This window comes from Bos indicus x Bos taurus, chromosome 17 (assembly GCF_003369695.1).
Source record: "Bos indicus x Bos taurus breed Angus x Brahman F1 hybrid chromosome 17, Bos_hybrid_MaternalHap_v2.0, whole genome shotgun sequence".
NCBI classification, from domain to species: Eukaryota; Metazoa; Chordata; class Mammalia; order Artiodactyla; family Bovidae; genus Bos; species Bos indicus x Bos taurus.
This window is the reverse complement of record NC_040092.1, coordinates 3772722-3800596: the sequence shown is the minus strand read 5'-3', so window position 1 is coordinate 3800596 and position 27875 is coordinate 3772722. Positions and strand designations below refer to the sequence as shown.

The following is a 27875-nucleotide window of genomic DNA, read 5'->3' as shown; positions in this document are numbered from 1 at the left end:
ATCTGCAGTGATTTTGGAGCCCCAAAAAATAAAGTCTGACACTATTTCCACTGTTTTCCCATCTATTTCCCATGAAGTGGTGGGACCAGATGCCATGATCTTCGTTTTCTGAATGTTGAGCTTTAAGCCAACTTTTTACTCTCCTCTTTTACTTTCATCAAGAGGCTTTTTAGTTCCTCTTCACTTTCTGCCATAAGGGTGGTGTTGTCTGCATATCTGAGGTTATTGATATTTCTCCCGGCAATCTTGATTCCAGCTTGTGCTTCTTCCAGCCCAGCATTTCTCATGATGTACTCTGCATGTAAGTTAAATAAGCAGGGTGACAATATACAGCCTTGATGTAGTCCTTTTCCTATTTGGAACCAGTCTGTTGTTCCATGTCCAGTTCTAACTGTTGCTTCCTGACCTGCATATAGGTTTCTCAAGAAGCAGGTCAGGTGGTCTGGTATTCCCATCTCTTTCAGAATGTTTCACAGTTTATTGTGATCCACACAGTCAAAGGCTTTGGCATAGTCAATAAAGCAGAAATAGATGTTTTTCTGGAACTCTTTTGCTTTTTCCATGATCCAGTGGATGTTGGCAATTTGATCTCTGGTTCCTCTGCCTTTTCTAAAACCAGCTTAAACATCTGGAAGTTCCTGGTTCACGTATTTGTGAAGCCTGGCTTGGAGAATGTTGAGCATTACTTTACTAGCGTGTGAGATGAGTGCAATTGTGGGATAGTTTGAGCATTCTTTGGCATTGCCTTTCTTTGGGATTGGAATGAAAACTGACCTTTTCCAGTCCTGTGGCCACTGCTGAGTTTTCCAAATTTGCTGGCGTATTGAGTGCAGCACTTTCACAGCATCATCTTCCAGGATTTGAAATAGCTCAACTGGAATTCCATTACCTCTACTAGCTTTGTTCGTAGTGATGCTTTCTAAGGCCCACTTGACTTCACATACCAGGATGTCTGGCTCTAGGTGAATGATCACACCATCATGATTATCTGGGTTGTGAAGATCATTTTTGTACAGTCCTTCTGTGTATTCTTGCCATCTCTTCTTAATATCTTCTGCTTCTGTTAGGTCCATACCATTTCTGTCGTTTATCGAGCCCATCTTTGCATGAAATGTTCCCTTGGTATCTCTGATGTTCTTGAAGAGATCTCTAGTCTTTCCCATTCTGTTGTTTTCCTCTATTTCTTTGCATTGATTGCTGAGGAAGTCTTTCTTATCTCTCCTTGCTATTCTTTGGAACTCTGCATTCAGATGCTTATATCTTCCCTTTTCTCCTTTGCTTTTCGCTTCTCTTCTTTTCACAGCTATTTGTAAGGCCTCCCCAGACAGCCATTTTGCTTTTTTGCATTTCTTTTCCATGGGGATGGTCTTGATCCCTGTCTCCTGTATAATGTCACGAACCTCCGTCCATAATTCATCAGGCACTCTATCATTCAGATCTAGTCCCTTTAATCTATTTCTCACTTCCACTGTATAATCATAAGAAATTTTATTTAGGTCATAACTAAATAGATACTATTAGTGACTGTATTTTACAGATGGGGAAACTGAGGCAAACATGTGCATGAAACAATATGGCAATTGGATTGCAGACTGGGATTCGATCCTAGGCAATTTGGCTCCGCAAAAGTTCATGTGCCTAACCACTATGCTGTGTTTCCTCTCCAGATAAATACATGTCCTGATAAACACTAAAAGAGCCCTGAAAAGCTGGATTTACTGTCTTCATTTTACAAAAAGGATACTGAGGCCCAGCAAGACTAAGTAATTTGACCAAAACATAGAGTTGCTAGGTAGTTGAGCAGAATTCGAACCCAGGTTCCTTAACTCCAAAGACTTTCTCCCAGATTGCACTAGCAGTGCAATTAATTTTCTCTGTATACATAATGCATATGTGTATGGAAAATGTAACTTCACTAATTTTATAAATGTTAATTCCACAGATAAGTACCAAATGCTTAATAGTGATTAGCTTTGAATCCCTTCTCAAAAGCAAGTATCCTGGAGGTTTGAGCTTTCAGCGATAATATCAATTAAAACTAGGTTATTCATATAGTCTAAATACATAGATGTAGTAAATGCATTGTGTTCTAATAGCCTGATACTATTTTCAGGACTTGATTTTCTAGAAATGCCATCAGAATAGCTTGCCATCATAGAGAAATTATTTAAAAACCCACCAATATAGAAAGCCACTTGAAATCATTATTCCCTATTATTTATTGTTTCTAATAACTACCCCAATGAAGTGAAGTGAAGTGAAGTTGATCAGTCGTGTCCGACTCTTTGCGACCCCATGCACTGTGGCCTACTACACTCCTCCGTCCGTGGGATTTTCCAGGCAAGAGTACTGGAGTGGGTTGCCATTTCCTTCTCCAGAGGATCTTCCTGACCCAGGGATTGAACCCAGGTCTCCCTCACTGTAGGCAGACGCTTTCCCGTCTGAGCCACCAGGGAAGTGATAGTTTATCTTGGTTTACTGGGTCAAAACTGGAGTGTAAACTCTTGTAGTTACTTATTTTTCCCATTTTATTTCTTGAAGCTGTAAAGGAGACAGTGATCATGTTGAGTCCGTTTTGAAGGTTATGCTCAAAAATGAAGGTTATAATCTGAAGTCAACAAAAGACACCTTGGAATCTTTAAGGACCAAAGGACTGTCCGGTGGTTGTCAGTCTCACGTAAACCCTGTAAAAGAGTGTCCCCCAGTGCTGCTCTGAAGAAGTAAAGTGAGAGAAATTATTACCTGTTTATGATCTCTATCACCACCTTGTGGCAGTGTCCTTAAATAATTCTGCCCTCTTATATTTGCAAAATCTTCCAGAATCTTGCATTAATTTATACACAAAATCAAATCACAGGCTATCCTAGGTGATCCAGAATTTTAAGTGGTTTATTTTACTCATATTTTGGTCAGAACTCCATAAAATCTTGAAAAGAAACTACAATTAAGTCCTTTAAAAAGAAAAAGGGAAATTTGCTTCTTTTTTGTTAGTGAAATGATGTAGTAAAAACTATATATTTTTTAAACATAAATGCTTTTTTATTGTGGTAAAATGTGCGTAACATAAAATTCATCATCTCAGTCACCATTGAGTGTATAACTGAGCGGCACTAAGTGTATTCACAGTGTTTATACAACCTTTACCACTACCCATTTCTAAAAATTTTACATCATCCTGAATGAAATTATGTACAAATTGAGCTCCCCATTCCTTCCACCCTCTAGCCCCTGGTGACCTCTGTTCTATTCTCTGTCACTATGAATCTGATTCTATTCATACAAATGGAATCATGTGATAGGCATCCTTTTGTGTCTGGTTTATTTCATTTAGCATAATGTTTTCAAATTTACCCATGTTGTAACATATCATAATTTCATTACTTTTTGATACTGAATAACATTTCATTGTATATACCATATTTAAAAGCCCATTCAGCTGTTCCTGGACCTTTGGGTTGTTTCTGCCTTTTGGCTATTATAAATAATACTGCTATGAACATTGGTGTGTGTCTGTCTGAATCCCTCCTTTCAATACTTTTTGGGCCTCCCTGGTGGCTCAGATGGTAAAGAATCTGCCTGCAATACAGGAGACATGGGTTTGATCCCTGGGTGGGGAAGACCCCCTGGAGAAGGAAATGGCAACCCACTCCAGTATTCTTGCCTGGGAAATCCAATGGACAGGAGCCTGGTGGGCTGCAGTTCATGAGGTCACAAAGAGTTGGATACAACTGAGCGACTAACACTTCTTGATACTTCTGAGTTTAGAAGTGGAAATGCTGGATAGTATGGTAAACCTATTGAACTTTTTGAGGAACTGCCATACTGCTTTCTACAGCAGCTGCACCACTTCACATTCCTACCAGCAGTGTACAAGGATTCCAATTTTGCCCCATCTTCACCTACACTTGTTATTTTCTATCTGTTTGAATAGCCATCCTAATGGGTATGAAATGTAAACTTTAATTTTTGAGTTGACTTTGTAAATCAATTATACATGAAGTTAATTCAAGAAATACTTTTTAAGCCCCTGTTGTATAGAGAGCGCTGTTAACACTCTGAGGGAATAACAAGGATGAGTAAAATACATTGTTGAACCTTTAGGGGGTTTGTAATTTATTATTCTCCTCCAAATGTATTTGGGAACGAGTAAGTCAACTTATATTTTCCTTGGGTGGTTGGAAAAACTAATCCAGAGATCTTACTCTAATTTATAGAAAATTGGTAGTGGAGATGTTTATTAAACTGATTTCCCAAAGAATACAATCAAATGCTAATTATACAGTTCTTTGGAAGATTCACAATAAAAGGATTATGTTAGGCAAGGTCTCTAATTAATGTTTTTTTCTACAGGTTAGATTTGTTAAAAGAATCCTGATACATTACTATCATGGCCACTGTTCAGCTCTCTCGCTCTATCAGAATTCGCAAGACATCTAAGGTATTTATTAAGAATTAAAAGAAAATCAATGACTATTTAGTGAGTTAATTCAGAATCATGACTTTAATCTTTGGTGTTTTTTAAAACAGCAGCTTTATCAGTTAATTGGTACATAATATCCTGGCAGAGTGTATCTACATTTTAACTGGCTAATGGATTGAGGATGTTCAGGAAATTAGAATAGAGTCCTACTAAGTAACTTCCTGGGTGCTTGTTTCATGTTTATATATTTAGACTTTCTAGAGTAAAAGAGTTTTGTGAAGTTATGAGTCCAGAGAAGTACCAGTTGAGGGAAGAGTTCTAGATGTCAGGCTCGAAGCATCTTCAGATGAAGGTTCATCTCATGAGACATTCAAAAAACAAAGATCATGGCATCCGGGCCCATCATGGCAAATTGATGGGGAAACAATGGAAACCATGACAGACTTTATTTTCTCAGGCACCAAAATCACTGCAGGTGGTGGCTGCAGCCACAAAATTATAAGATGCTTGCTCCTTGGAAGAAAAGCTATGACAAACCTAGAGTATTAAAAAGCAGAGACATTACTTTGCCAACAAAGGTCTGTATAGTCAAAGCTACCATTTTTCCAGTAGTCATATATAGATGTGAGAGTTGGACCATAAAGAAGGCTCAGCGCCAAAGAATTGGTGCTTTTGAGCTGTGATGTTGGAGAAGACTCCTGAAAGTCCCTTGGATTTCAAGGAGATCAAACCAGTCAATCCTAAAGGAAATCGATCCTGAATATTCATTAGAAGGACTGATGCAGAAGCTGAAGCTCTAATGCTTTGGCCACCTGATATGAAGAACTGACTCATTGGAAAGGACGCTGATGCTGGGAAAGATTGAAGGCAGGAGGAGAAAGGGACGACAGAGGATGAGATGGTTGGATGGCATCACTGACTCAGTGGACATGAGTTTGAGCAAGCTCCAGGAGATAGTGAAGGACAGGGAAGCCTGGCATGCTGCAGTCCATGGGGTTGCAAAGAGTCAGACACTGAGTGACTGAACAACAGCAAGAGTAAAAGAAATCAGAAACAAAAAAGAGATTTAAAGAGAAAGGTTCTTTGTTAGACTTTCACTTCCTGACACAGTTAGGAAGCTTCTGATACACACTGTGATGCAGTTACAAGAACTGAAGGGAAGGGCACTGAGAGCAGCTAGGACCCTGGGGGAGCACGCCGGGGCCAGGCAGCCTTGCTGGGCTCACCTGGGCAGTTTATCTTGTCCTATGACAGCCGTTAATGAGCCATTCAGTTATTCATTGAGAGCTCAGTATTACATAATATATATGTAACACTGTGTTCTTTTCTGAGAGAATTAAAAAAAAAGAATCTTCATGTTCCAGAAGTTTATAATCTGGTTGGGGAAATGACTTACAAGAGGTAAGTCAGTATACGATGCAGTATATGCATTAAATATTTGTGACAAGTAAATCAATACAAATGATAGGAATTTAGAGATTTTTTGTATAGACTGAAATGGTTTGTATATTCCTCAGGAAGGAGACAAGATTTAAGGTGGGCCTTAAATAACGAAGGGGATTAGGATGGAGGAGAAAGGAGAGAATTCCATGAGGAAAAACTAGCATATGCCTTGGCTCAATTAAGTAATGAGCATGGCATGTTTCAGAGAGTAACAAAGAACCCATCCCCACTGGAGTGGAGCTTCATCATGTCGGACAGAAGTAGGAAAATTAACTGAATAGGAACTTTGGGAACAAATTAGTGTGGATCTTAAAAGCCAGGCTAAGCAACTTATGCTTTATTCTGCAATCAATGGAAAGTCAGCAGTTTTACCGGGACAGTTGAGTAAATTGTTGTTTTAAGAATATTAAGCTGTAGCAGAGGTAGGAAGGATTGAAGCTGAAGGAGAATTAGGGCAGAGAGAAAGCCGTCGTCTTTCTGGCTTGAATTCAGTATATTCAACAAGCAGACTCCTGATCTCATCGGATTTCCTAAGTGTGCTTCCTTCCTGGAGTGAAAATGCTTAGCTGGGTAGATGGATTGCAATCAGTTTGGCAGTTATTTTTTGCGCTGTCAATTAACAAATTGACCTTTTGATATAAACAGATCTTTGTAGTTTGGACTGCATGAACTACTTCTCCCAGCAAATTTCAAGTGACTGTATGATTTTGCTATTTTTTTACTGAAAACAACAATAACTACTATAGAAGCTAACATTTATTCAGCACTTACATGTGCTGGGCACTGTGCCAAGGGCTTGGTATTATTATTTCAATAGAGTCTTGAAATAAGGAGAAAACTGAAGCTCAGAGAAATACTATAACTTGCCATACAGCTGCCCTAGTGGCTCAGATGGTAAAGAATCTGCCTGCAATGTGGGAGACCCAGGTTCAATCCCTGGTTCGGGAAGATCCACTGGAGAAGGAAATGGCAACCCACTCCAGTATTCTTGCCTGGAGAATCCCATGCACAGAGGAACCTGGTGGGCTACAGTTTATGTGGTTGCAAAGAGTTGGACACGACTGAGCAACTAACACACACACGTAGCTTGACAGCTGAGCTCTAGAGCCCATGGAGTCACAAAGAGTCAGACATGACTGAGCGACTCACATACACATAGCTTGACAATTGAGCTGTCAAACATTACATCATCAGCACATTTTCTTGTTAAAATAACTTACAATAGTGTTTTCTATTATTAAGCCATACTATTTTCATGTATTAGACATTTATGAAAATGTGCATGATACCTCTTAAAATATTAGACCAGTTGAGCTGAGAAAAAAATTCCTGGAGTGTAGAAAAATAACAATCCTAGAGGCCTTTTCCAGTCCTTGATCTTCATTACTACAAGTGGGCTTTTTGATTCCATATTTAAAATAAATGTCTTTATATTTTTAGATTATTTAATTTTACAGATGGTTATTACTTAAGTATTTTTGCTAAGTTTTGGCATGTTTTCAGTAAGTTATTATATATATATGTCATGCCAGCTATTACCCAATTAACCCCAAAGAACCTTAATTTCTCAGAATCTATAGGTACAAAAAGCAATTTTCTGTAAAATTTTACACACTTACATGCAGACACGTGCACATTCCATATCAAATTCCCTTTAAACTGTGATCTTTCCTACTTCTGCTATCGCTTAATATTCCTAAAACAATTATTCTACTGACCCGATCAAACCTGCTGCCTTTCCACTGGTTACAGAATACAAATAAAAAACCTTAGGCTGGCTTTAAGATCTCTATTAATTTCCACCCCCCCCCAAATTCTCTCATACATACAAGAGTAATAATTACATTTTTTTAAAAACTGAATATAATGTGGTTTGACCAAAAGGATGAACTGATAATTCATTTTCACTATATAGTGTACCCAAGAAGCAGCTTAAATTGCAAAATCATGTCCAGAAGACATTCTAGAACCAGATCTAGATACAGAAAAGCTTTTGGGGCGATCTCTTTCATCTAAAGGCATATTCATGGGTAATACCTGCCTCCAAGTAACAGAATTACTAAAACTGAACAGTTGAAACTGCACGCCATAGTTTAAAGACCTCTGAATTTGAACAAGGTTATTGGAGCTTTACCATCCTGACTTCTAATAACATGGATTCATCTCACCTGCTTTTGTACTTTATATAAGAGCAATCATGCAGTAGTACTCATTTGTACCAGGTTTCCTGTGCTCAGCTTCATGTGTGAGTCACCTACATTGCAGAACTTTGGCTTAAGCAAAGCACAAAACGTGAAAATACGTGGTAGCAGAATAGTCGATGAAGAGTAGTTCCATGTGGCTAAAGAGTAGGGTGCATGGGAGAGAATGAAGGAGGGGAGGGCTGGGAGATGAGGCAAGAAAATTGGGCAAAGATAAGGTTTTGACAGTTCTCAAATGCCACACTTGAGCTCTATCCTGTATGAACACTGGGAGTGTCATGATAAGATTTGTATTCTTTAAAGTTAATGATGACGGCAACATGAAGGACAGATTGAATGAAGAGAACGATTGGCAGGGAGGTCAGAGGCTACTGCAGTAATAAAGGGGAGAAATGAGCACGTCCTGAGCCAAGTCAGCGAGAAGAGAAAGGAGAAAACGAGTCACTTCTAGAATTAAGAGTTCTGTGTTACTGGATGGAGAAGGCAATGGCACCCCACTCCAGTACTCTTGCCTGGAAAATCCCATGGACGGAGGACCCTGGTGGGCCATAGTCCATGGGGTCACTAAGAGTCGGACACGACTGAGCGACTTCACTTTCTTTCACTTTCATGCATTGGAGAAGGAAATGGCAACCCACTCCAGTGTTCTTGCCTGGAGAATCCCAGGGACGGGAGAGCCTGGTGGGCTGCTGTTTATGGGGTCGCACAGAGTCGGACACGACTGAAGCGACTTAGCAGCAGCAGCAGCAGTGTGATTGGATATGGAGTAATTAAGAGTACTGTGTGATTGGATATGGAGTATGGAGGGGGGCGAGAAGCCAAAGGTGACTCTACGTCTGGCTTGGATGGTTTGACTGAGGTGGACGCTGATTCGTTTGTTTGAGATTGAAACTTGGGATCAGGTTTCAGTCAGGGTGAGAGAGAGAAACTGAGTTTGAGAGGTCTACAAAGTGGTCTGGGCATAGATGTTCAGAAAATAGACATGGAAGTCAAGCTCAGAATAGAAATAAGGACACTTTCTCTGTACTGGCTGCAGATGAAGCAATGAGACTAGATGAAATGACTCAAGAACAGAGAGCTATGGAAAGAGAAAAGACTGAAGACAGAATTCTGGGGTGCGAGCAACACCCAGAAAACGCAGAAAAACTGAAGAAAAAAAGAGACTGAAATAGCTATGGAGGATAGATGGGGGAAAAAAACAAGAAAATAGTGTTATGGAAGCTGAGAGAGAGAGTGTGGGTAAAAGTGTCAGACACTGCAGTAGAGCCACATGGTATGAGGGCTGAGATGAGGCCAGCGACAGGATGTGCTTGGCGACTGGAGAGAAGAGTACAGAATGGAGGGGCGAAGGGCGGCTTGCAGCGCCTTCTGAGGAGTGTGTGAAAGGGAAGATCACATCATCAGAGGAAAACTCCCAGTTTTGCCTCAAATCCACAGATCATTGTAAAATAAATTATATTAGTCTTGACTTACTTGAATACCTGTCTCTACCTTTCTTCTCTCCCTTGCCAGTGAAGATCTAATTTAAAGCAATATTCAAAACCTTGTTTCCTTTTGATTATCTCAAAAGGTATCAGACTTGAGGTCTTGAAAAGTCTTTCCATTTTGCTTGTGGTAGTGATATGATGGGCTGAATATATGAAAGAATACTAATCTTTTTCATTTTTTCCTCCCTCCTAGAAAACAGTTTTTCCATCTCAAATCACTAATGAGCATGAATCACTGATAATGGTGAAGAAACTTTTTGCTACTTCTATCTCTTGTATAACGTACCTACGAGGCCTATTTCCAGAGAGCTCTTACGGAGAACGCCATTTGGATGGTAAAGTCTAACTAAATGGTTACTTTGGCTGGTGGAGCCCTTTCCCTCTGTTTGGCAGGAGTAAAACTTTAATTTCTCATGGAGTGTACTAATTCCAGGTCATGGGCCTGTTTGTCAGGATCAATTTGCTAATTCATTTTCCATTTTAATTTCACTTTGTGTAGTGGTTTTACTTGTAGGAACCATTAGTTCCTGGCCAGATACCAAATGACAGGCTGAAGAAAAAAGAAATCTGTATGGACAAGCCCAGTAATTCTAAACTACACCTACAAAAGCAGCAGCCAGGTTGAAATCTATGTGGGTGCTGTACATTTGCACTATTTTTTGTCTCAACTTTGAGACAGACTTCCCCATTGAGGAACTGTAATTGAGAAGTTTTTAAAAATTCTTTCTGTTAGCATATAGAAATAAGCTCGAAAAAAATGCATACCCATCCCAAACCCCTCTACTGATTGACATGGAGATGTCAACAATTACTATTCCAATCAGTTCTGTTCTTTTCTCAATGTTCTCTCTTTTCCAGTTTTCTTCCTTTTATTTCTTATGTCCTTAAATTTATGATCTCATTTCCTTGTATTACAAGCTGTTTCTGTCTCCTTTCCTTCTCTTGTATTAAGAAGAATGTACCTAGGACTCTTCAGTTTTTCAAAAATCATATTTTTTTAAAAAGCTAGATTATGATAACCATTCAGAAAATCTTGCTGATTTGTCACCAAAGTGGGAAAGTATCATTTGGAAAATAAATATAGAGGGCTACAAGTTTCCTTGTAAGATGTTATTTTTCAAAATCTAATTTTACTTTGTTTCTCACATCTGTATTTAATGATAACTTAGGCCTCATTCCAATTTATGTTTCCTTAAACACCATTTGCTTCTCTACATGAGCATCAATGAAATCCATGTGTGCTATAAACACAAAAGCATATTTGTAATTGCAACAGCCTCATTTGTTTTATGCTCTTCTGGTCAGGACAGAAATCTGTAATAGTGAAAATGTTTATATGCAGCACATAGTTGCCGTTTCTCCTCTTGTTTGGAATATAGAATTGGAGAAAGACACGTTTGGGGTAATTAATTAAGCACTTACTGTGTGCCAATCACTAACCTATGCATGGAGGGCAATACCATTGTTTACAGCTTTATTTTTTGTGATAGTTTTAATGGAAGTTATATATGTTCCTCTCGGTGTTTGTACTTAAAGTAGCACATGACATTAAAATGCCCAGTAATAATTTTCATATCCCTCAACAGCAACAGAGGTAACATCAATTTTAGAATAGGAAAACACGATGAAAAGGTGAAGTGATTTATACGAAGTCATAAATGAATCAGTAATTGATTTTAGACTAATCTAAACCAAAACTTTTAATGCTTATCTTATTCTTCCTTCCTATAGTAAAGTGGTTGAATTTCAGATGGAAATTAATATCTGAGAATAACCCATGAAAACATTTTTTATCCTTTTTTTCCCCCCACTGAGAGAGAAATACCAGAGAAGTGATTTGAGATTGAGGTGTATATTTTAAATTGCTTGATATAGCTGGCTGGTCTCAGTACTACCTTATGATAACTTAAAATTCAGCAGAAGCAGAGAAGTGACACAAATTGATTTCACAACCAACTCAGTTGTGTATATTGTAGAAGAGGGGACTGCTAATCTATAATAAAAATGGGAACTAAGCCAATTATCAACATAGGATTTGTTTTAAAATTAGACATTTAGAGATTCAAAATGTTTTTATAAACTATAAAACTAAGTAAGTTGTATAAATAAAATCATGAAAGGAAATACCCTTACTTAGCATGGACAATTTTAGTACAGCAGACTATGTTTCTATTTTTGTAGACCTCAGTTTAAAAATCCTCCGAGAAGATAAAAAATGTCCTGGGTCACTGCATATTATCAAGTGGTAAGTAACTGAAATTCCACCAAAGTTGAACAACATTATTTTTATTATAGCTGAAATTACCCATAAGACTTTATTTGGTAAGATCATTTCCTTAAAACTATTGCCTTCTTCCTTTCTTTTCATGTTTTTTTTTTTTTTTTTACAACTTCCTAGAAATGTGCAACAGTTATCCAATATTATTTTAAGGTACTGACATTCAGTTTTTTTTTTTCTTTTTTAAGAATACAGACTTTCTTTATACAAGGAAGAAAAATATCAATCAAAATTTGATTAGTTATCAAATACATGTCAGTGTGCTAAACATTACCGGATGCAAAAAGAAAAATAAGATGTGGTTCCTACCTCAAAATTGCTTACCTATTATTTATTATAAGTACTGTAAATACATTAAAACATACTAGGAGTTTCTAGAAAATGATTAAATGGGTGAAAGGTGAGATGGTTATCAACTTAAAGTATTTCAAAGCAAAAAAAGTAAATTAGTTTTGTACTTGGGATTCTTTTTGGCTTTGCGTCTGATCCAAATTGACATCAAGCATTTATTTCTTGACAGGATTCAAGGTTGTTTTGATGCTTTGGAAAAGAGATACGTAAGAACATCTTTAAGTTTATACCAGGATCAAAGACTCACCCTTTATCCCTTTAAAAGAAAACTTTAGCCTTTATTTTGTTGTTGTGTTTAAGAGCACAGCAGTTCCTACGTGCCTTCCTTAACCAGTTTCTTTTTACTTTACGTCTCTGTTGTCCTGTTGGTGTCTCGTTTACATCAGTTAGAATTGACACCCTCACTTTTCTCTTTTACATACTCATATCTTTTTGACCACAGAATTTCCTCTGAAGTCACTGGAAGAGATCACAGGATGTGGGACAGGGGAGACAAGAATCTGGCATTTAGCACATTGAGTGGCGATGCAGTGTGTAGATACGAAAGGAAAAGATGGAATTGAATACTTGATTTTTATTCTATGTCAGTTATTTCATTATCTATGTTTGGCACATGTATATAACCTGTTCCCTCAAAATAGCTAGTATTATAGCTTGAATTGTTAAAAATGCAGCCTGAATTTTAAGTGCATTAGATTTTTCTCACTGCCCAAGACAGCTGTGAAGGGTATAAAAATTAGAAGCTCCAGTCTAGTGGAAGAGATAATTTAATAAATGAACTTTGTGCCACTGCTTCCTCCTTTTCCCCATCTGTGTCTTTTTACCCCTTCTCAATTCCTATTTCTTTAAGAAAACTTAAGGTGAGTAAGCTTTACATTGGATTATTTAGTTGCACTGATACACTTCCTTTTTCATTGAACAGTTACTACTTATGAGTTATTCAACGCTGACCAGGAGGTTGAGGAATGCAAAAATAAAACAGACATGAGGTTGTGCACACACACAGCTTGTAGACCAAGGCAGAAGATGAATGACATTCATGTGCACAACTGAGGACCAGCTAGTGAACGCTGGTGTAGCTGCACCTCTTGTTAAAATACTGGAGTACTGTATATCCAGCGCTAAATAAATGCTTCTCTGAGGCCCCACACGACTCCCACCATGTCCTCCCCCTCACCCCACCAGTCTCTGGGGAGTCGTGGATCTCCCCAGACTATTCCACAACCTGGCAACTAAAGGGCTGACAGCTGGCTCAGGGGGAGCTTCCAGGAACCCAGCCGAAGGCTAAGCTGGCACCTTTTCTGATTGCTCTCTACCTGTGCCAGGTTGGGCTATTAAATTTGGAGTTTTTTCATATCAGTTTGATATTTTTATTTAAAAAATCATCTTTATCACAAGTATAAATAATCATAATATTCATTAGAAAGTGATGCAATGCCAAAGGCAAGATATTGATCATGTGCAAAGGAAATATGGAAAAGTGGGATTACAGCCAGTGAGAGGCAAGAGGGAAATCTTTGGGAGAAAATGACTCCTGAGATTTGAAGGCCCTTAGTATTTAGATGGGTTGAGAGGGGTAGAAGGTCATCACCAGTACACCAAACAGCACTCATTCATTTTCCTGTCCATTCATCGAGCAACATTTCTTGAGTGTCCATCATTGAGGGGCAGTGCAAAGTAGTTAAGAGCTCAAGGCTTGGAAAAAGCCAGCCTGAAGTGAATCTTAGTTCTGCCATTTAATTCCTGTGTCTTGGCATGTAACCTACCTCTTAGGGTTTCTTTACAGTAATATTAGAACCTACCTCAGGGTTGTTTGAGAATTAAATGAGTTAATAATCCAAGGCAGCAGTTTTCAAATGTTAGCTTGCGTCAGAGTCACCTGGAGGGCCTGGTAAAACACACATTGCCAGGTTTCACCTCCAAATTTCTGGTGTGAGAATTTTCATTTCAGACAAGTTCCAAGTGATGCTGAGGCTGCTGGCCTAGGGATCACACTTTCTAAGGCATCACTCTCACCATTGTTCACCAAGTTCAAGCCACACAAGGATTCTAGAACATGCTGAGTGCCTTCTACCTTTGTACATATTATTTTTCCTGCAAAAGTTTCTTCCCTACCCCACACCCTTTATCTGGCTAATTCCAATTTATCCTTCATGTCCCAGCCTAAATATTTACTTCCTCCGAAAGGCTTTCCTTGACAAGCCCCGGCCCCCTGCCACCCTTCTCCCAGCCTAGATTGTCCATCTGTTTAATGTTCACAACCTAACTGCTTCATAGCAATTAACACACTTGTGATGATGTACCTATGTGTGTGGTTTTTTTTTTTTTTTTTTTTTGTCCTCTCCTGCTGGTATGCGTGTTCCCTGAGATCAGGGGCCATTTCTACTTTTGAATGAATGAATGAGCTATTAATTAAATAATGTAAGTTAGAGTTTCACTGGGTAGTCTTAAAGTCAGTTGTATGCAGTAACCAAAATGGCCACACAGCGTCACTAAAGTTTTAGTCCTTTGGGTGAAATAGGTGAATAATTTGATAGGAAGTTATGGTCCTGAAAATTTTCTCATCTGTGTCATAGTGTTTAAAAGTTGGTGATAGACTTGATTCTGTCTCTGTATCTATGTATTCTGTTATTCTTTCAAACAGAGAGAATCTGATCTGTAATGTATACGTAGGGAGGGCAGGGGTTTTGTAGAACTCATATCAGACTTCAGATTTTTAACTCTAGTAGATTCCTTTCAAAGGGCAAAATGTTTTAGAGATGCTTATGGCATATTTAACTCTTATAATGAATTATTTTGTGTATCTTTTCCCTCCCAAACTAGAATGTAACTTATAGAGAGTAAGTCTAGTTATCTTTTTTTTTTCCATCCTTCCCCTCCCCAGCAGAACCCTGGGTATGTAATAGACACTCACTTGGATGAATGGATAATTAGTATCCATTTCTCTGACCTTCTGAATATTTTTTCTACTCCAATTCTTGGAACCTCTCTGACGTCATAGTTTAACTGAAAAACAGTAACACAGGTGCAAATGTGTAGTAACAACAGTTTCTTTTCTCTTACAGCTCCGCATGGCAGTGCTGACAGTAAGTACGCATTTAAAGACGAGCCCTCTGCCTCTGCTTCATTGTCTTTTGGCAAGTGAGAGGTTAAACAGTGTACTCTCTCCCATCCTTCCTGAATTTCATTGTCCTATGACATTTTGGAATTAAAAAAAACTCGATCAAAGCTTTTACTAAAATGTCACAGTCTATATATTTCTTTGGCATATTATAATAACTGAGGAAATATATAGGATATACTATCTGTTCTATCTACTAGCTATCAGGATTTCATTTTCTGAGTTACTTTACAGACTCAAAGTTCCTTGTTTTTGAAGTAATGCAGATTTTTTTGAAGTTTTGTATACTGCTGGGTATAGCATGGTATATGTCATTAAGAACAGAAAGAAAATGAGACAATACTACTGAGAGTCATAGGTATATAAATTATTTTAAAAATTTAAAACCATAACCAATTATTTAGAATTTATTTGTAGCTCAGTTACAGTAATTATAAATACCTGGCTATCAATTTCCTTATAGTCAATGTTCATGGAATACTATAAAGTCTGTGTTCACAAAATTAGAGCTTATTCCACCTCTACCTTGAAATATATATCTCCAGATACATATAATCTATGCATATATGTATTTCAGTACTCGATTAATATATCACAAACTGAACTCCTCACATAGCAAATGTATTCTGTGAGGAGTAATCTAGTTTCAGAAATTAAATGCTGTTTATTTCTCTTTAAATAGCTTTACACAAACCCCAAGGAACCTGAGGTAAGAACACATAGAGATGGGCAGTATATGTATATTTCAATATGTTTACCTGAGTTGAGGCCATAGATTATGTCACTAGACTACCAAATGAGCAAAGTAACTCATAGTGAGCTCTTTCTGTGTGTTTTATTATAAATGTCACCAATTCTTTATTATGCAATTTAAAAAAACTACCTAGCAGTACTGGGGAAAAACACTGAGTGGAACTGAAGCCTATTCCCTAACACCTTAACAGTGAGAATCTGATTTATGAAGACTGCATTTCCTTTTCATTTTGACTAATGCTGAATCCTTTCTATTTGTGGTCTTTGGGGCATAAACATGCTAAACCTTTTTTTTTTAAAGACTAACTAAATTCTCCCCGTCTGACCTTCTCATAGATTTCCAAGCTTTACCTTTTTCCTTCTCTCTGTAAATTTCTTCCCTCTGCTTATTGAATCCTACTCATCCTCAACGCCAACTTGTGTCTGAAACTTCATCTGAAACTTCCATGAGAGCCTCTTTGATTATTTTGTTCACACTAAGTTCTTCCTTCTCTGAATTCCCTTTTCCAGCAGGACCTCACAATTCAACCCTCTTGATTCCTATAGATTACTTTATCTTCCTAGCCAGACTGTGAATTCTTGAGGACAAGGTCCTTGTCTTCTTTTTATCCCCCAGAGTGACTGTCATCGTACTGAGTACACAGTGGTTACCTGTGCTGCTTTGAACAGCAGCCGAGGTCACAGCACAGGAATGGAAGGAGATGCCCTTCCTCCTTTCTTCTCATTCTGACCTCTATTTTCCTCTCAGCTTGCTTTCTTCTTCCCCTTTCCTTGCTTTCAATTTTCTTTCCCTAAGCCTATGAATTTAGCCTAAATGGTGACCTTCACAACTAAGCTGAGCATTATTTTAGCCTTTACTATCCACTCTTTGGCAAGATTATAAATAGCTGTTTGAGCAAGGCTGAAGAAAACTGGTGCATGCAGGTGGGTAACAATTCCTCAGTGCCTAAGCTACCTCTGTATATCTCTATCTTTAGTTTAGTTTTCAGGTTTTTTTTTCCAGTACATTTGAAGAGAAGTTTCCCAAAGTAAGATCTCCAATAAATTGTTAATAAATTGGTCATTTCCTTCATGCAATAAATTACTAACTTTTCTTCTGCATGTGAAACTCCGAGTCTGAAATTTTTTGAGGCTTTTTGAGGTAGTACTGTGCTTAGGAAATTGGGCTTATCTACAGAAAAATATTACAGAGTGGGAAGAAAACTGTTAAATGAAATTTGATGTAGGCAATATATATAATAAAGTTAGAAAGCAAAATCAGCTTATTATATGATAAGTTCTGAGCCATCATTTATGACCTAGAAAAAATATTCTGAACTCTTACATATTGTTTCCTATAGCAATGATCCCTAACCTCTGTGTTCATGGAACACTTTTGATTACTAGATAATTTGGTGGCATGTTTAAGAGGATGAAAAGACTCAAAAAGACTCCACACATCTCAGCAATAATTATGGTATAACTATGGCACAGCGATGCTCATAGCCTGAGAGTATCCATGGGTTACACTGTTTCATGATTGCTCTTTAGCATCAAGTCACTGAGAGAACTATTTATGTCTTTGATCTCACTCTTTTATATACTCTCAAAACACCATTCTCACATAAACAGTCTTATCTAATATGGTACCATGTTTCTTAACTCATATTGGTAGAAGCATAGCCTCCCCTAAGCAGAATTGCACAAACAATAACAACATTAATATTTACCTGAAGCAAAAAAGCATGTTACACATGGACTAAAATTTGCAGTGCTCCTGTGAAGAGTTGTCATGGTACACCAGTTGCGAACCTCTGGCTTAAACAAGTGTGCTTATTCTGTCCAGAGACCAGCAGTGTTGGGGGCATTGCACAAAGCTGTGGTGCTTCTACACCTGAGGTTTTGTCCTGGTTGCTCCACCTCAAGAAAGATGAACTGGCAAAAGTAACTAAAGTAGTGAAGAGGGCAGTGTAGCTCCTCTGCAGATTCATGCTACAGAGTGGGTGAGGGTATTAATGAGATGTGTGACCTAACACATGATAGACCCATAAAGAATTACTGTATTTGAATAAAAGACACTTGTTCCTTGGAAGAAAAGCTGTGACAAACCTAGAGAGTATAAAAAGCAGAGACATCACTTTGCCAACAAAGATCCGTATGGTCAAAGCTATGGTTTTTCCAGTAGTCATGTATGGATGTGAGAGTTGGACCATAAAGAAGATTGAGTGCCAGAGAACTGATGCTTTAGATTGTGGTGTTGGAGAAGGCTCTTGAGAGTCCCTTGGACTGCATGGAGATCCAACCAGTCAATCTTAAAGGAAATCAGTCCTGAATATTCATTGGAAGGACTGATGCTGAAGCTGGAACTCCAATACTCTGGCCACCTGATGTGAAGAGCCGGCTCGCTGGATGAGGATGAGAGGATGAGATGGTTGGGTGGCATCACCAACTCAATGGACATAAATCTGAGCAAACTCCAGGAGATAGTGAAGGGTAGGAAAGCATGGCATGCCGCAGTCCATGGAGTTGCAGAGTCGGACACAGGTGACACAACAGCGCAGCTCTTAGCGTTGCACCATCCGGTTTTCTTTGTGACTACCAGAGGTGGTCAGCGCCACTTTTAATAGATCATTGCAGGAACTGAACTACAGACGGTCCCTGTTTCTAGCCACAATATACTTTTGGAGATGTGTTTAATTCTGTAAGATGAAATCCAATTGAATGTGAACTCTATCCTGGCTGACTATTCATTAAGCAGGTATTAATTAGGTTCCACTTATGTGTCTGACACACAGGAATTAATGGGATAGACAAGGTCCCTGCTGTCTGGAAGCTTACGTTAAGCTTATGAAGGAGGGTAAACAATAAACAAGTAAACAAAAGTTAGCGACAGTTTCAGCTACATCATAAGGCTACAGAAATAGAAGAAGGTGGTACGCTGGAGAGTGCCAAGTGGGAATGGAGGAGAAAAGATTGGAGAGCAGTCCCTGGAAGGTCTCCCTGAGGGGCCACTGTTTGAGCTGAGACTAAGTGACCAGAAGAGCCGCCCTGTGCAGGATCGTGAAAGGCAACAGCATGGGACTGGCATAGCAATACAGGAGTTAACACTGCAGACGCCAGAGTCCGATCCCAGCTCTACTGCTCACTAGCTTCATCTGTAACGGTGTAATGCCTGCTCCCGGTCTGGCTATGTAAGAATGAGCAGATGCAGAGCATTTAGGGAAGTGCCCAAGTATCATGATTACTGTCATCAACTGGAGACAGCATACCCCAGAGGGCAGTTGTGTGAAGGCCTGAAGGCAGGAAGGTATCTTCATGGACAGAGAGGCTGCCCTGGGCCTGGAGCTGGGTGAGTGGGGTGGCAGGAAGAGGCAAAAGAGAAGGTCAGAGAGGTCGGCAGGGCACAGATGAGTCAGGCCAGTGGACCAAGGTAAACCGGATTTTATCCTGAGGGCAGTGGGAAACCATTAACAAAGGAGCAACACGGTCTGCTTTGCATTTTCCAAACTTTTTTTGGCCATAGAACAGAGAAAGAATTTGGAGGAGGAGGAATAGTTTGGAAGCAAGCAGATCAGATGGAAAGAGCTGGTCTTGGCTTGGATGGGGTGAAGAGAATGGAGGTGAAGAGAACCAGATGGCCTGGGGATGCGCTTTGGAGACAGGCCTGAAAAGTCTTGCCAGTGGGTTGGAACATGGAGGGAGAATGAAAGGCTGTATATGTTGCTGTTGCTCTGGTCCATGTGGATACATTCAGTATGATTAATAGAAACCATTGGTGAGCAGCTTAAAGGCTCATCTTTATTAGGCAACACATTAATCTGAAAAGCAGGAGAATGTTTTATGAGGTGTTAAGAAGAGACTAGTGCCTGCTGTAAATATCCCTTCTTTGATCAATCAGACACAGATTGAAGTTATTAAGCATGAGTATCTTCTGTAAAACAATTGGACTTTCCTGGTGGCTCAGACGGTAAAGAGTCCGCCTGCAATGCAGGAGACCTGGGTTCAGTCCCTGGGTCAGGAAGATCCCCTGGAGAAGGGAATGGCTACCCACTCCAGTATTCTTGCCTGGAGAATGCCATGGAGCTAGAGATTCCATGTAGCCTGGTGGGCTGCAGTCCCTGGGGTCGCAAAGAATCAGACACAACTAACACACACAGTGAAAAACAATTACAAACATGACTCTTATCAGTTGCCCTACAGACCAAATAAGAAAGTGTCAACTTTTTATCAACCACTATGGGATCTACTCTTGATACAATTAAAAGATAGCTTGGAGCATCAAAAAGCTAGAGCTGGTTGGGAAACACGGGCGGGCAGGAAGAACAGGCACTGTTTACCTGACAGGGCAGCTACACCCTCATCCACGAAGAATGGTGTTGTGTATCTAGCCTGTTGGGAGAAAACCTGTTGCTGTGGGCTCCTCCAGTCTCATACATCTCTCCTACTGGACTCACAAAGCAGCCTTCTGATCTTGGTTTGATTTCTCACATAGACTGTTTTGCTAGAAAATTTTTTTTATCTTAAAATTAACTCCATTGCAAATTAGTCTTTTAAGAATGTAAGCAGCATGAGCCAGTATCCCCAGAACCAGCTGACTGTGATTAATGGGACACCAAATCTCAGATAGAAACAGGTAACAAGAACGTTGTGATTTTTTTCCTCATCAATCTAACATTCCCATTCCCACACTGTCAAGGAACAAAACACTGAAACGATGAAGGAAGTCTTTTTTGTGTTCTGACTTAAACTCACAGCCTTTGCCTGTCTGTCTTCAGCACCTTCTCCAGCTCTGTGGGTAGATTACTGTTGACTCTCTAGCAACGAAGGGGTTGGGGTGGCGGCCCCATGCAGTGGAAGGCCATGCGTAATTCATGGCAGGCCCTCCTTGCACAGAGTTCCTCTGTATCCTTGGTTCTGCATGCTCTGGATTCAACAATCATGTATCACATACAGCTGTAGTATTTACTATTGAAAAAAAATCCATTTTTAAGTGGGCCTGCATGGTTCAAACCTGTGTTGTTCAAGAGTCAACTGTATGTGTATCTGGGTCAAATGTTAGCTTCAACTGCTAGGCGATCATTTTATTTTAAATGGACTACATCTCTCACGAGGAAATCTGTCCCTCTCTATTTCTAGCTTATTTATTTATGTTTGTCTCTATTTATAGCTGGCAGATAGCAGTGGTTTCTAGTTTTTAGTGCAAGATCACGAAAGTAAAAAAAAAAAGATCTGATACCACAGACTCTGGTTCTTTTTCAAATTTTTCTAGTTTACCTGCTGCCATTGTAGTCTTCCCTGAATTACTACCATCTTAATTATTTCATGGTTCCCACCTCTCTGAACTCTTAAAATAGCCAAGGTGATCTTTAAAAATTGCAAATCACTCCCATGCTTAATACCACTCACCATTCACTTCCTGTTTACTTGGAATAAAGTCCAAGCCTCTTAGTTACAAGGCACCACAGTTTCCTCTACAACCTCATCTCCTACACTCTCCCCTTTGCTCACTCATCATCAGCCACTTGGCCTCCTCTGTAATCCTGAAGGCGGCTTCCTTTCCTCCTCTAGAGCATTAGCCTCGCTGTTTCTTCTGCCTGGGGTGCCCCGCCTTCCCCCACATCTGCGCAGGACTGACCCTTGTCAAGGAGGCTCAGCTCAAACATCACCTCATTAGCGAGGGCTTCCTTGGCCCTTCCCAACCCAGTCAGCACCTCGCCCTTCCGTCGTCTGTCACAGGCTGTGCTTCATATTGTCTACAGCACTTATTACTACCTGAAATTGTTGTTTGTTTACTTATTTACCGGCCATTTCTCCCACAGTCTGTGTACTCCGGAAAAACAGGGACCTTTTCTGTCACGTTCACCACAGTGACTCCAGTGCCTGACCCAAAGTAGACATTCAATAAATGTCTGTTCCATGAATGAATGGTTTCTTAGCTGGTTCCACTGTTACTGACCAAAGCCAGGTCAGACACTTGACTCTGGACTTTAGTTTCTCCAGCTTTAAAGCAGTAACAATAGACTATGCCATCTAAGTCATTTTTAGCTTGGAGGAGAAAAACTGTTATCTTTTTATCTGGAGATATCACTCCTGAATAATGTCATGCTATAAAACAAACAAGTATGAAGGGTATAGAAGGGAAGCAGTGAAGGTGTATACTGTTACTAGATAAGAAAACACCTGTAACACCTGATAAGTAACACCTGTTACTAGATAAGAAAATGCAGAGATTTTCTGAAAGCAATTTCTTTCTTCCCTTTGATATTTCTAGAAAGTGACTGAGATATACCAGTTCAAATTCAAATACACAAAAGAAGGAGCCACTATGGATTTTGACAGGTAGAATCTGTTTAATAAATATAAGAAATACATAGGATTGAGGTAAACATATACCTCTTGAGGCCAGAGATAGGCCTTACACTTTCTTGTAACTTCCCCAATAATCTTACAAAAAACTTGCTATTATAAAAAGGGAATGTAATAATTGTTTAAATTTCTGAAATCCATGGATGAAGGTGGTGGGAGAAGAGGCTTCCTTTGCTTCTTTCCCTCTTCTCCTTGTAGGTGATACTGGTAGGTCGAAAGGCAGTTAAGTTTAGTGGTCAAGAGTCCTAATTCTTAAGGCAGAAAGATCTAGCTTGGATCCCCAGCTCTGACATTTCTGGTCATATAATTTTGTACAGAATATTCAGCCTCCCCAGATGTTAGCATTCTCATCTGCACAGTGGAATTAATAATATCTACTTCATATGGGTGCTGTGATTGTTAAATTATAATGCATGGGTAAAGCTTTACCAGTTCCTGGCAGGTAAGAAGCACACAGTAAATGATACCTAGTGGTCGCGGTGGTGATGGTGGTGGTCTTTACGGTGGCTGCTGGGTAGCCCAGCAGTAGAAATAATATTGATGGGGCTGTGCATGTGGTGTTGATTGAAGAACTCTGTGAGGCTCTATCTAACCACTAACCCAAAGCTTCTGAACTGCTATGCCAAGAAAGCAATCCTTTCTACCCTCAGAACAGCCAGATGGGGACTGGGATAGGCGAAGCCCCTGCTCTTTTTACCTGTAGACACAAATATTCTCATCTGCTTACCCCCGTATGTCATACGAATACAACCATCTATATTGTATCCTTGTATGGAAAAGACTGGAAAGCACTGCATTTTCCTATCAAGTCTAAAATTTTAAGTTTTAGGTGTACTAGTGGATTAAATAGCAAGGACAAGGACAGTTGCTTCAGAAGGTCCTCAGTACGCGGAGATGTTTCATTCCCCTCCCAGCTTTTGGATTCAGATAGAGCTGAGTATTCCTAATGAGATGGAATAGAAGTGGGGCGGGTGGAGGATGGAGAAAAGCCCTGGCTGGCAGAGAGCTCCACCTCAGAGGCATGAGTCTCTCTGAAAGGAATGACTGAAGAGAAATATGGCCTTATTCTCAATTTTCCATACGATGAGCTCTGTCTCATCACTTACTACAAGTTTTACAATTTCTCTCCAAGATTCATACCCTTATAATCCTCTCCCTTGTAAAATTTCCAGACAGCACTAGGATGTGAAGAGGAAGTAGGTTCTAGGAATAAGAATTAAGGTACTAAACATCATTAGCTAACATCTGTATAATACTTTACAGAGTGTTCAGAGCTTTTCATATATATACTCTTACATAAAACAGCTGCCTTTTGCTCTCTAAAATTCAAATCTAAGTGCCACTGACAACCAGATTAATCTCTTTTGTCGTGAAGGCACATATATCTAGAGGTGAGCAGTATAACAGAAATGGCCAAATCTTTCTGCTACTCAGGAAGAGAAGGTAATGCATACTAGACCAAAGCTGGGCCTTTGCTCGGGTGACTTAATACAAAATTACCTTATCACCTCTTACATAGTAAAGATGATTTTCCTTTTAAAAAACAGTACAAGGAAGTCTTGGGTATGATTTTACATGAAACAATTTCATGACTATGATGTATACTGGAGGATCCCATGAACTTCATGGCTATCACCCTTCCCTTTGGTTACTTATTTCAAACTGACTAGATCCTGGCAGACAAAACTTTAAGTTGTTCAGAACTGAAAAAGGAGCAAATGTGTTTACTTAATAATGTTTGTTTTATGAATTCATACTACCTCTAGTAGTTCAGTTACTAAGGATTATTTTTCAGTATTGCGTACTTACTACGTGAAAGGCATTGTACAAATATATTGTCATAGTCCTTCCTGGAAACTACTCAAATGTGAGACTAATCGGGGGGAAATTTTTGGAGAGAAATAAAAAATGTTTAGAGTTGGAAGGTAATTTAGCCCAATTTGCTCATTCACTCAATACAACAAATGTTTATTGAGTACTTACTGGGGTTGGGCACCAAACTTAGTACTGTGGAGATGAAAAATGCAGCCACTCAGTCTAGAGGGCACAGGGGTGAGGTGTAGGCATGACCAGAGAAGACTTCCTGAAGAGACGACACACGGGTGTCAGGAAGACAAGTGGGAAAGCTCAGTATAAGCAGAGTGAACAGCACACACAACACATGGGAGTAAGAAGGGATCGGGGACCAGCTACAGATGAAGGCGGGCGTGAGGCTGTGGCTGCTGAACGGCCATTGTACACACTGCTCTCGAATTTCAGTGAAAAGTAATGGATACAATATAAGAAACTTAAGACTTGAGTGACACGAGTGGATTTTCCTTTTAGGAATATGTATTAGAGTGGTGTGGAGAATGTTTTGCAGTGTGAACAAGAAGGAAAACAGGAAGAATAGTCAGTCATGGTGATAATCCATGCAAGAGTGAGAAGGGGATACCTCTGAGAGATACCCAGATGGTACAAAGGCCAGAGACGACGACCGATTTAATTCGGAGAGGTGTAGAAACGTGTAAGCTTATCTCACAAAGGAGCTAACTGACCTGGTGTGTCTAAGTGACTTGACCGGAGTCATTCAGCTAGGTAGCAACAGAGCCAATATTAAATGTCAAGTCCATTGTTCTCAGTATTAAATTATGTGGTCATTTATAAATCAAATAAAAAAAAATCAGGTCACATTTAAAATGCCTTAAGGGAACTTGCTACTTAAGAACCCCTTTGTATATACATTGCAAAAAGTGCAATAACTCCTTTGATTTACATTCTAAAATAGTCTCAAGAGTGTCCTGCGTTTAGTTTATATTTATCTGCTCATACAGTAAAAATTTTTGTTCTTTTTGAAATACATTTTCAATATTATATGTGATTGAAAAGTGTGCTGTTTCCTTACATGATTACAGCAGTAACACAAGCTTCAAAAGTGGGACGAACAGTGAAGATATTAAGAAAGCCAGTGTTCTGCTGATCCGCAAACTGTACATGCTGATGCAGAACCTTGGACCCCTTCCTAACGATGTTATACTGACTATGACACTCCATTACTACAATGCAGGTAGGTGCAGACCTCTAGTCAAATCCCCTCTTTAGTGCTGAAGTAGTGTTTTGGATAAACAGAAGGATTTTGGCAAGCCTTTGAAAGAGATGGCTGTTGTTACACATAAAAGACTAACCTGACTTGTTCTCCTGAAACTCACAGTTTTCTTGGTTTTCTGCCCTCTCCATTTTGCAGTGACCCCAAATGATTACCAGCCCCCTGGCTTTAAAGAAGGAGTAAGCTCACACTTACTGCTGTTCGAAGGAGAGCCTGTAAACCTTCAAGTGGGAATGGTCTCCACTGGCTTTCACAGCATGAAAGTAAAAGTCACAACCGAAGCCACCAGAGTGTCTGATCTGGAGAGCAGCCTCTTCCAGGAGAGCGGCACGACGGAGATTGCGCATCAGGGTCTCGACTGCGATGAGGAGGAGGAGGAATGCAACACTGAGGTAAGGCAAAGCCGCAGTGCCCCTCTGCTGCTTTGGTTAGACCCAGCTGAGTGTTTCAGCTCCCGCACAGCTCGTATCACAGTATAACCGTCCAGTGGAGTGTGCTGGGTATAAAAACAAAAACAAAACTAGCCCCTGACCTCAAGTCTTTATTCTAAAAAAGCACTATATTCAAGAAGGAAATAGACTTTGTTAAATGAAACTGTCCATGGCTAGGAGGGAAAGATAGACCTTCTGTTGGGTTGGCCAAAGATTTTGTTTGGGTTTTTCCATAGCACCTTATGCAAAACCCAAACAAACTCTCTGGCCAACCCAATAATATACTTCTTTTTACAAAAAGTACCCATGAACGTAGAAAATTCGGGATTTTCTTTATCTTAAAAGAGCATATTAAACATTTAAAAATATTCTAAGTGTTTATTCATACTCACTGTAAGTATAATTAAGTTCTTGATGACCGGGGTACAAGTGTTACGGATAACCCTAAGTTAGAGTGCATTCGTTTTCACTGCTGTAGGATATTGTACTCTTGATAGACATTCTTTCTCTTTGTAATCGTTATGAACATTCATGTATACACCTCCTTGTACACATGCAAGAGCGTCTCAGAGGACTGTTCCCAAGAGTCCTAGGGCTTGCACATTCTCAGCTTTCTTAGGTAGTGACAAACTGTTTTCCACAATGGTTGTACCAGTCTGTGCTCCGGCACCAGTGGAGGGGGTGCTTGCCATCCTTGACAACACTTGGTATTACCCATGTTATGGTTTCTGCCTAACCGCTGGATGTAAATGATTTGATTTTGATTTGCATTTCCATGATTATTAATGAGCTTAAGCATCTTTTCATGTGTATTGGCTGTTGTGGTTTTTTATGTATATAAAGTAACTATTCAAGACTTTTATGCATTTTTCTATTGGGTTATTTATCTTTTCCTCATTGATTTAAAAAATATATCCTAAATAATAACTTGTTTCCATTATTTATGTTACAGTATTTTTTTTTAGGTTTGTGGCTTATCTCTTCACTTTCTTTAAGCTCCTTTTTGCTAAAGAGATGTTCTTAATTTTAACGTAGTCAAACTTTTCCTCTAACGTGCTTTTGGATGTTAAGAAATCCTTCCTTATCTGAGGTCATTTATGATACTTTCGTTTGTTTTGTTATAAAAGTTTAAGGTTTTTCTTTTTTACAGTTAAATTTTTATTCTACTTGGAGTTAATTTTTATTTGTGGGGTCAGGTAGACCAGACTCCTTTTACATTTTAAAACCCAAGTATAATACACATACAGAAAACAACATACGTCATAATATATATCTTGCACAAATGCTCAGTCATATCTGACTCTTTGCAACCCCATGGACTCTAGCCCACCAGGCTACTCTGTCCATGGGATTCTCCAGGCAAGAATACTGGAGTGGGTTGCCATGTCCTCCTCCAGGGGATCTTGCCGACCCAGGGATCAAACCTGCATTTCTTTGTGTCTCCTGCATTGGCAGACACATTCTTTACCACTAGTACCACCAGGGAAGCCCATATATCATAATGATACAGCTCAATAAATATTCACAAACTGAACCTAAGGACTGGGATGGGAGGTAGGAGAGAGTGCCGCCTTCAGTGCAGCTCCCTAGGCGTCTTGCTTGCCTCACCCTATTCCAGCCCTACTGAAAACACATGGAAATCAGCTCCCAGGTCAAGAAACACAACAGTACAGCACTCTGAGAAAACTCAGTCCTGCTTTGCAGTCACTGTTCTATTAGAGTCTCTCTCCTGGCTTCTATTAGAATAGGTTAGTTTCTCTTGTTTTTTATTTTGTAGATGTGGAATCATGGAGTGTGAGACATTTTTTCACTTCTTCAAGTATTCTGAACATGTTTTTTTAGTAAAATATACACATTTCTGGTAGGAGTAGATTTGCTAGGAGTAGAATTGCTGGGTCACAGGATATGAGTGGCTTTAATAGATACTACAAAACAACTTCCAAAGTGCTTGTGTCAACTT

At 39.4% G+C, this 27875-nt stretch overlaps 1 protein-coding gene across 2 annotated transcripts in view; it reads left to right on the top strand.

Moving 5' to 3' along the window:
* HORMAD2 (HORMA domain containing 2) overlaps positions 1-27875 on the top strand; it is a 71207-nt gene that overhangs the window by 6061 nt on the left and 37271 nt on the right. The window contains exons 2-10 of one of the 2 annotated variants that reach the window (XM_027566344.1): positions 4351-4438; positions 9745-9886; positions 11733-11796; positions 12350-12386; positions 15246-15266; positions 15984-16010; positions 22305-22372; positions 25294-25445; positions 25623-25876. In XM_027566344.1, coding sequence (XP_027422145.1) covers positions 4388-4438; positions 9745-9886; positions 11733-11796; positions 12350-12386; positions 15246-15266; positions 15984-16010; positions 22305-22372; positions 25294-25445; positions 25623-25876 — 816 coding nt within the window. In that variant the 5' untranslated portion in view covers positions 4351-4387. Of the gene's footprint in view, positions 1-4350; positions 4439-9744; positions 9887-11732; positions 11797-12349; positions 12387-15245; positions 15267-15983; positions 16011-22304; positions 22373-25293; positions 25446-25622; positions 25877-27875 lie in introns of those variants that run through there. The other variant, XM_027566346.1, reaches the window with a different exon arrangement.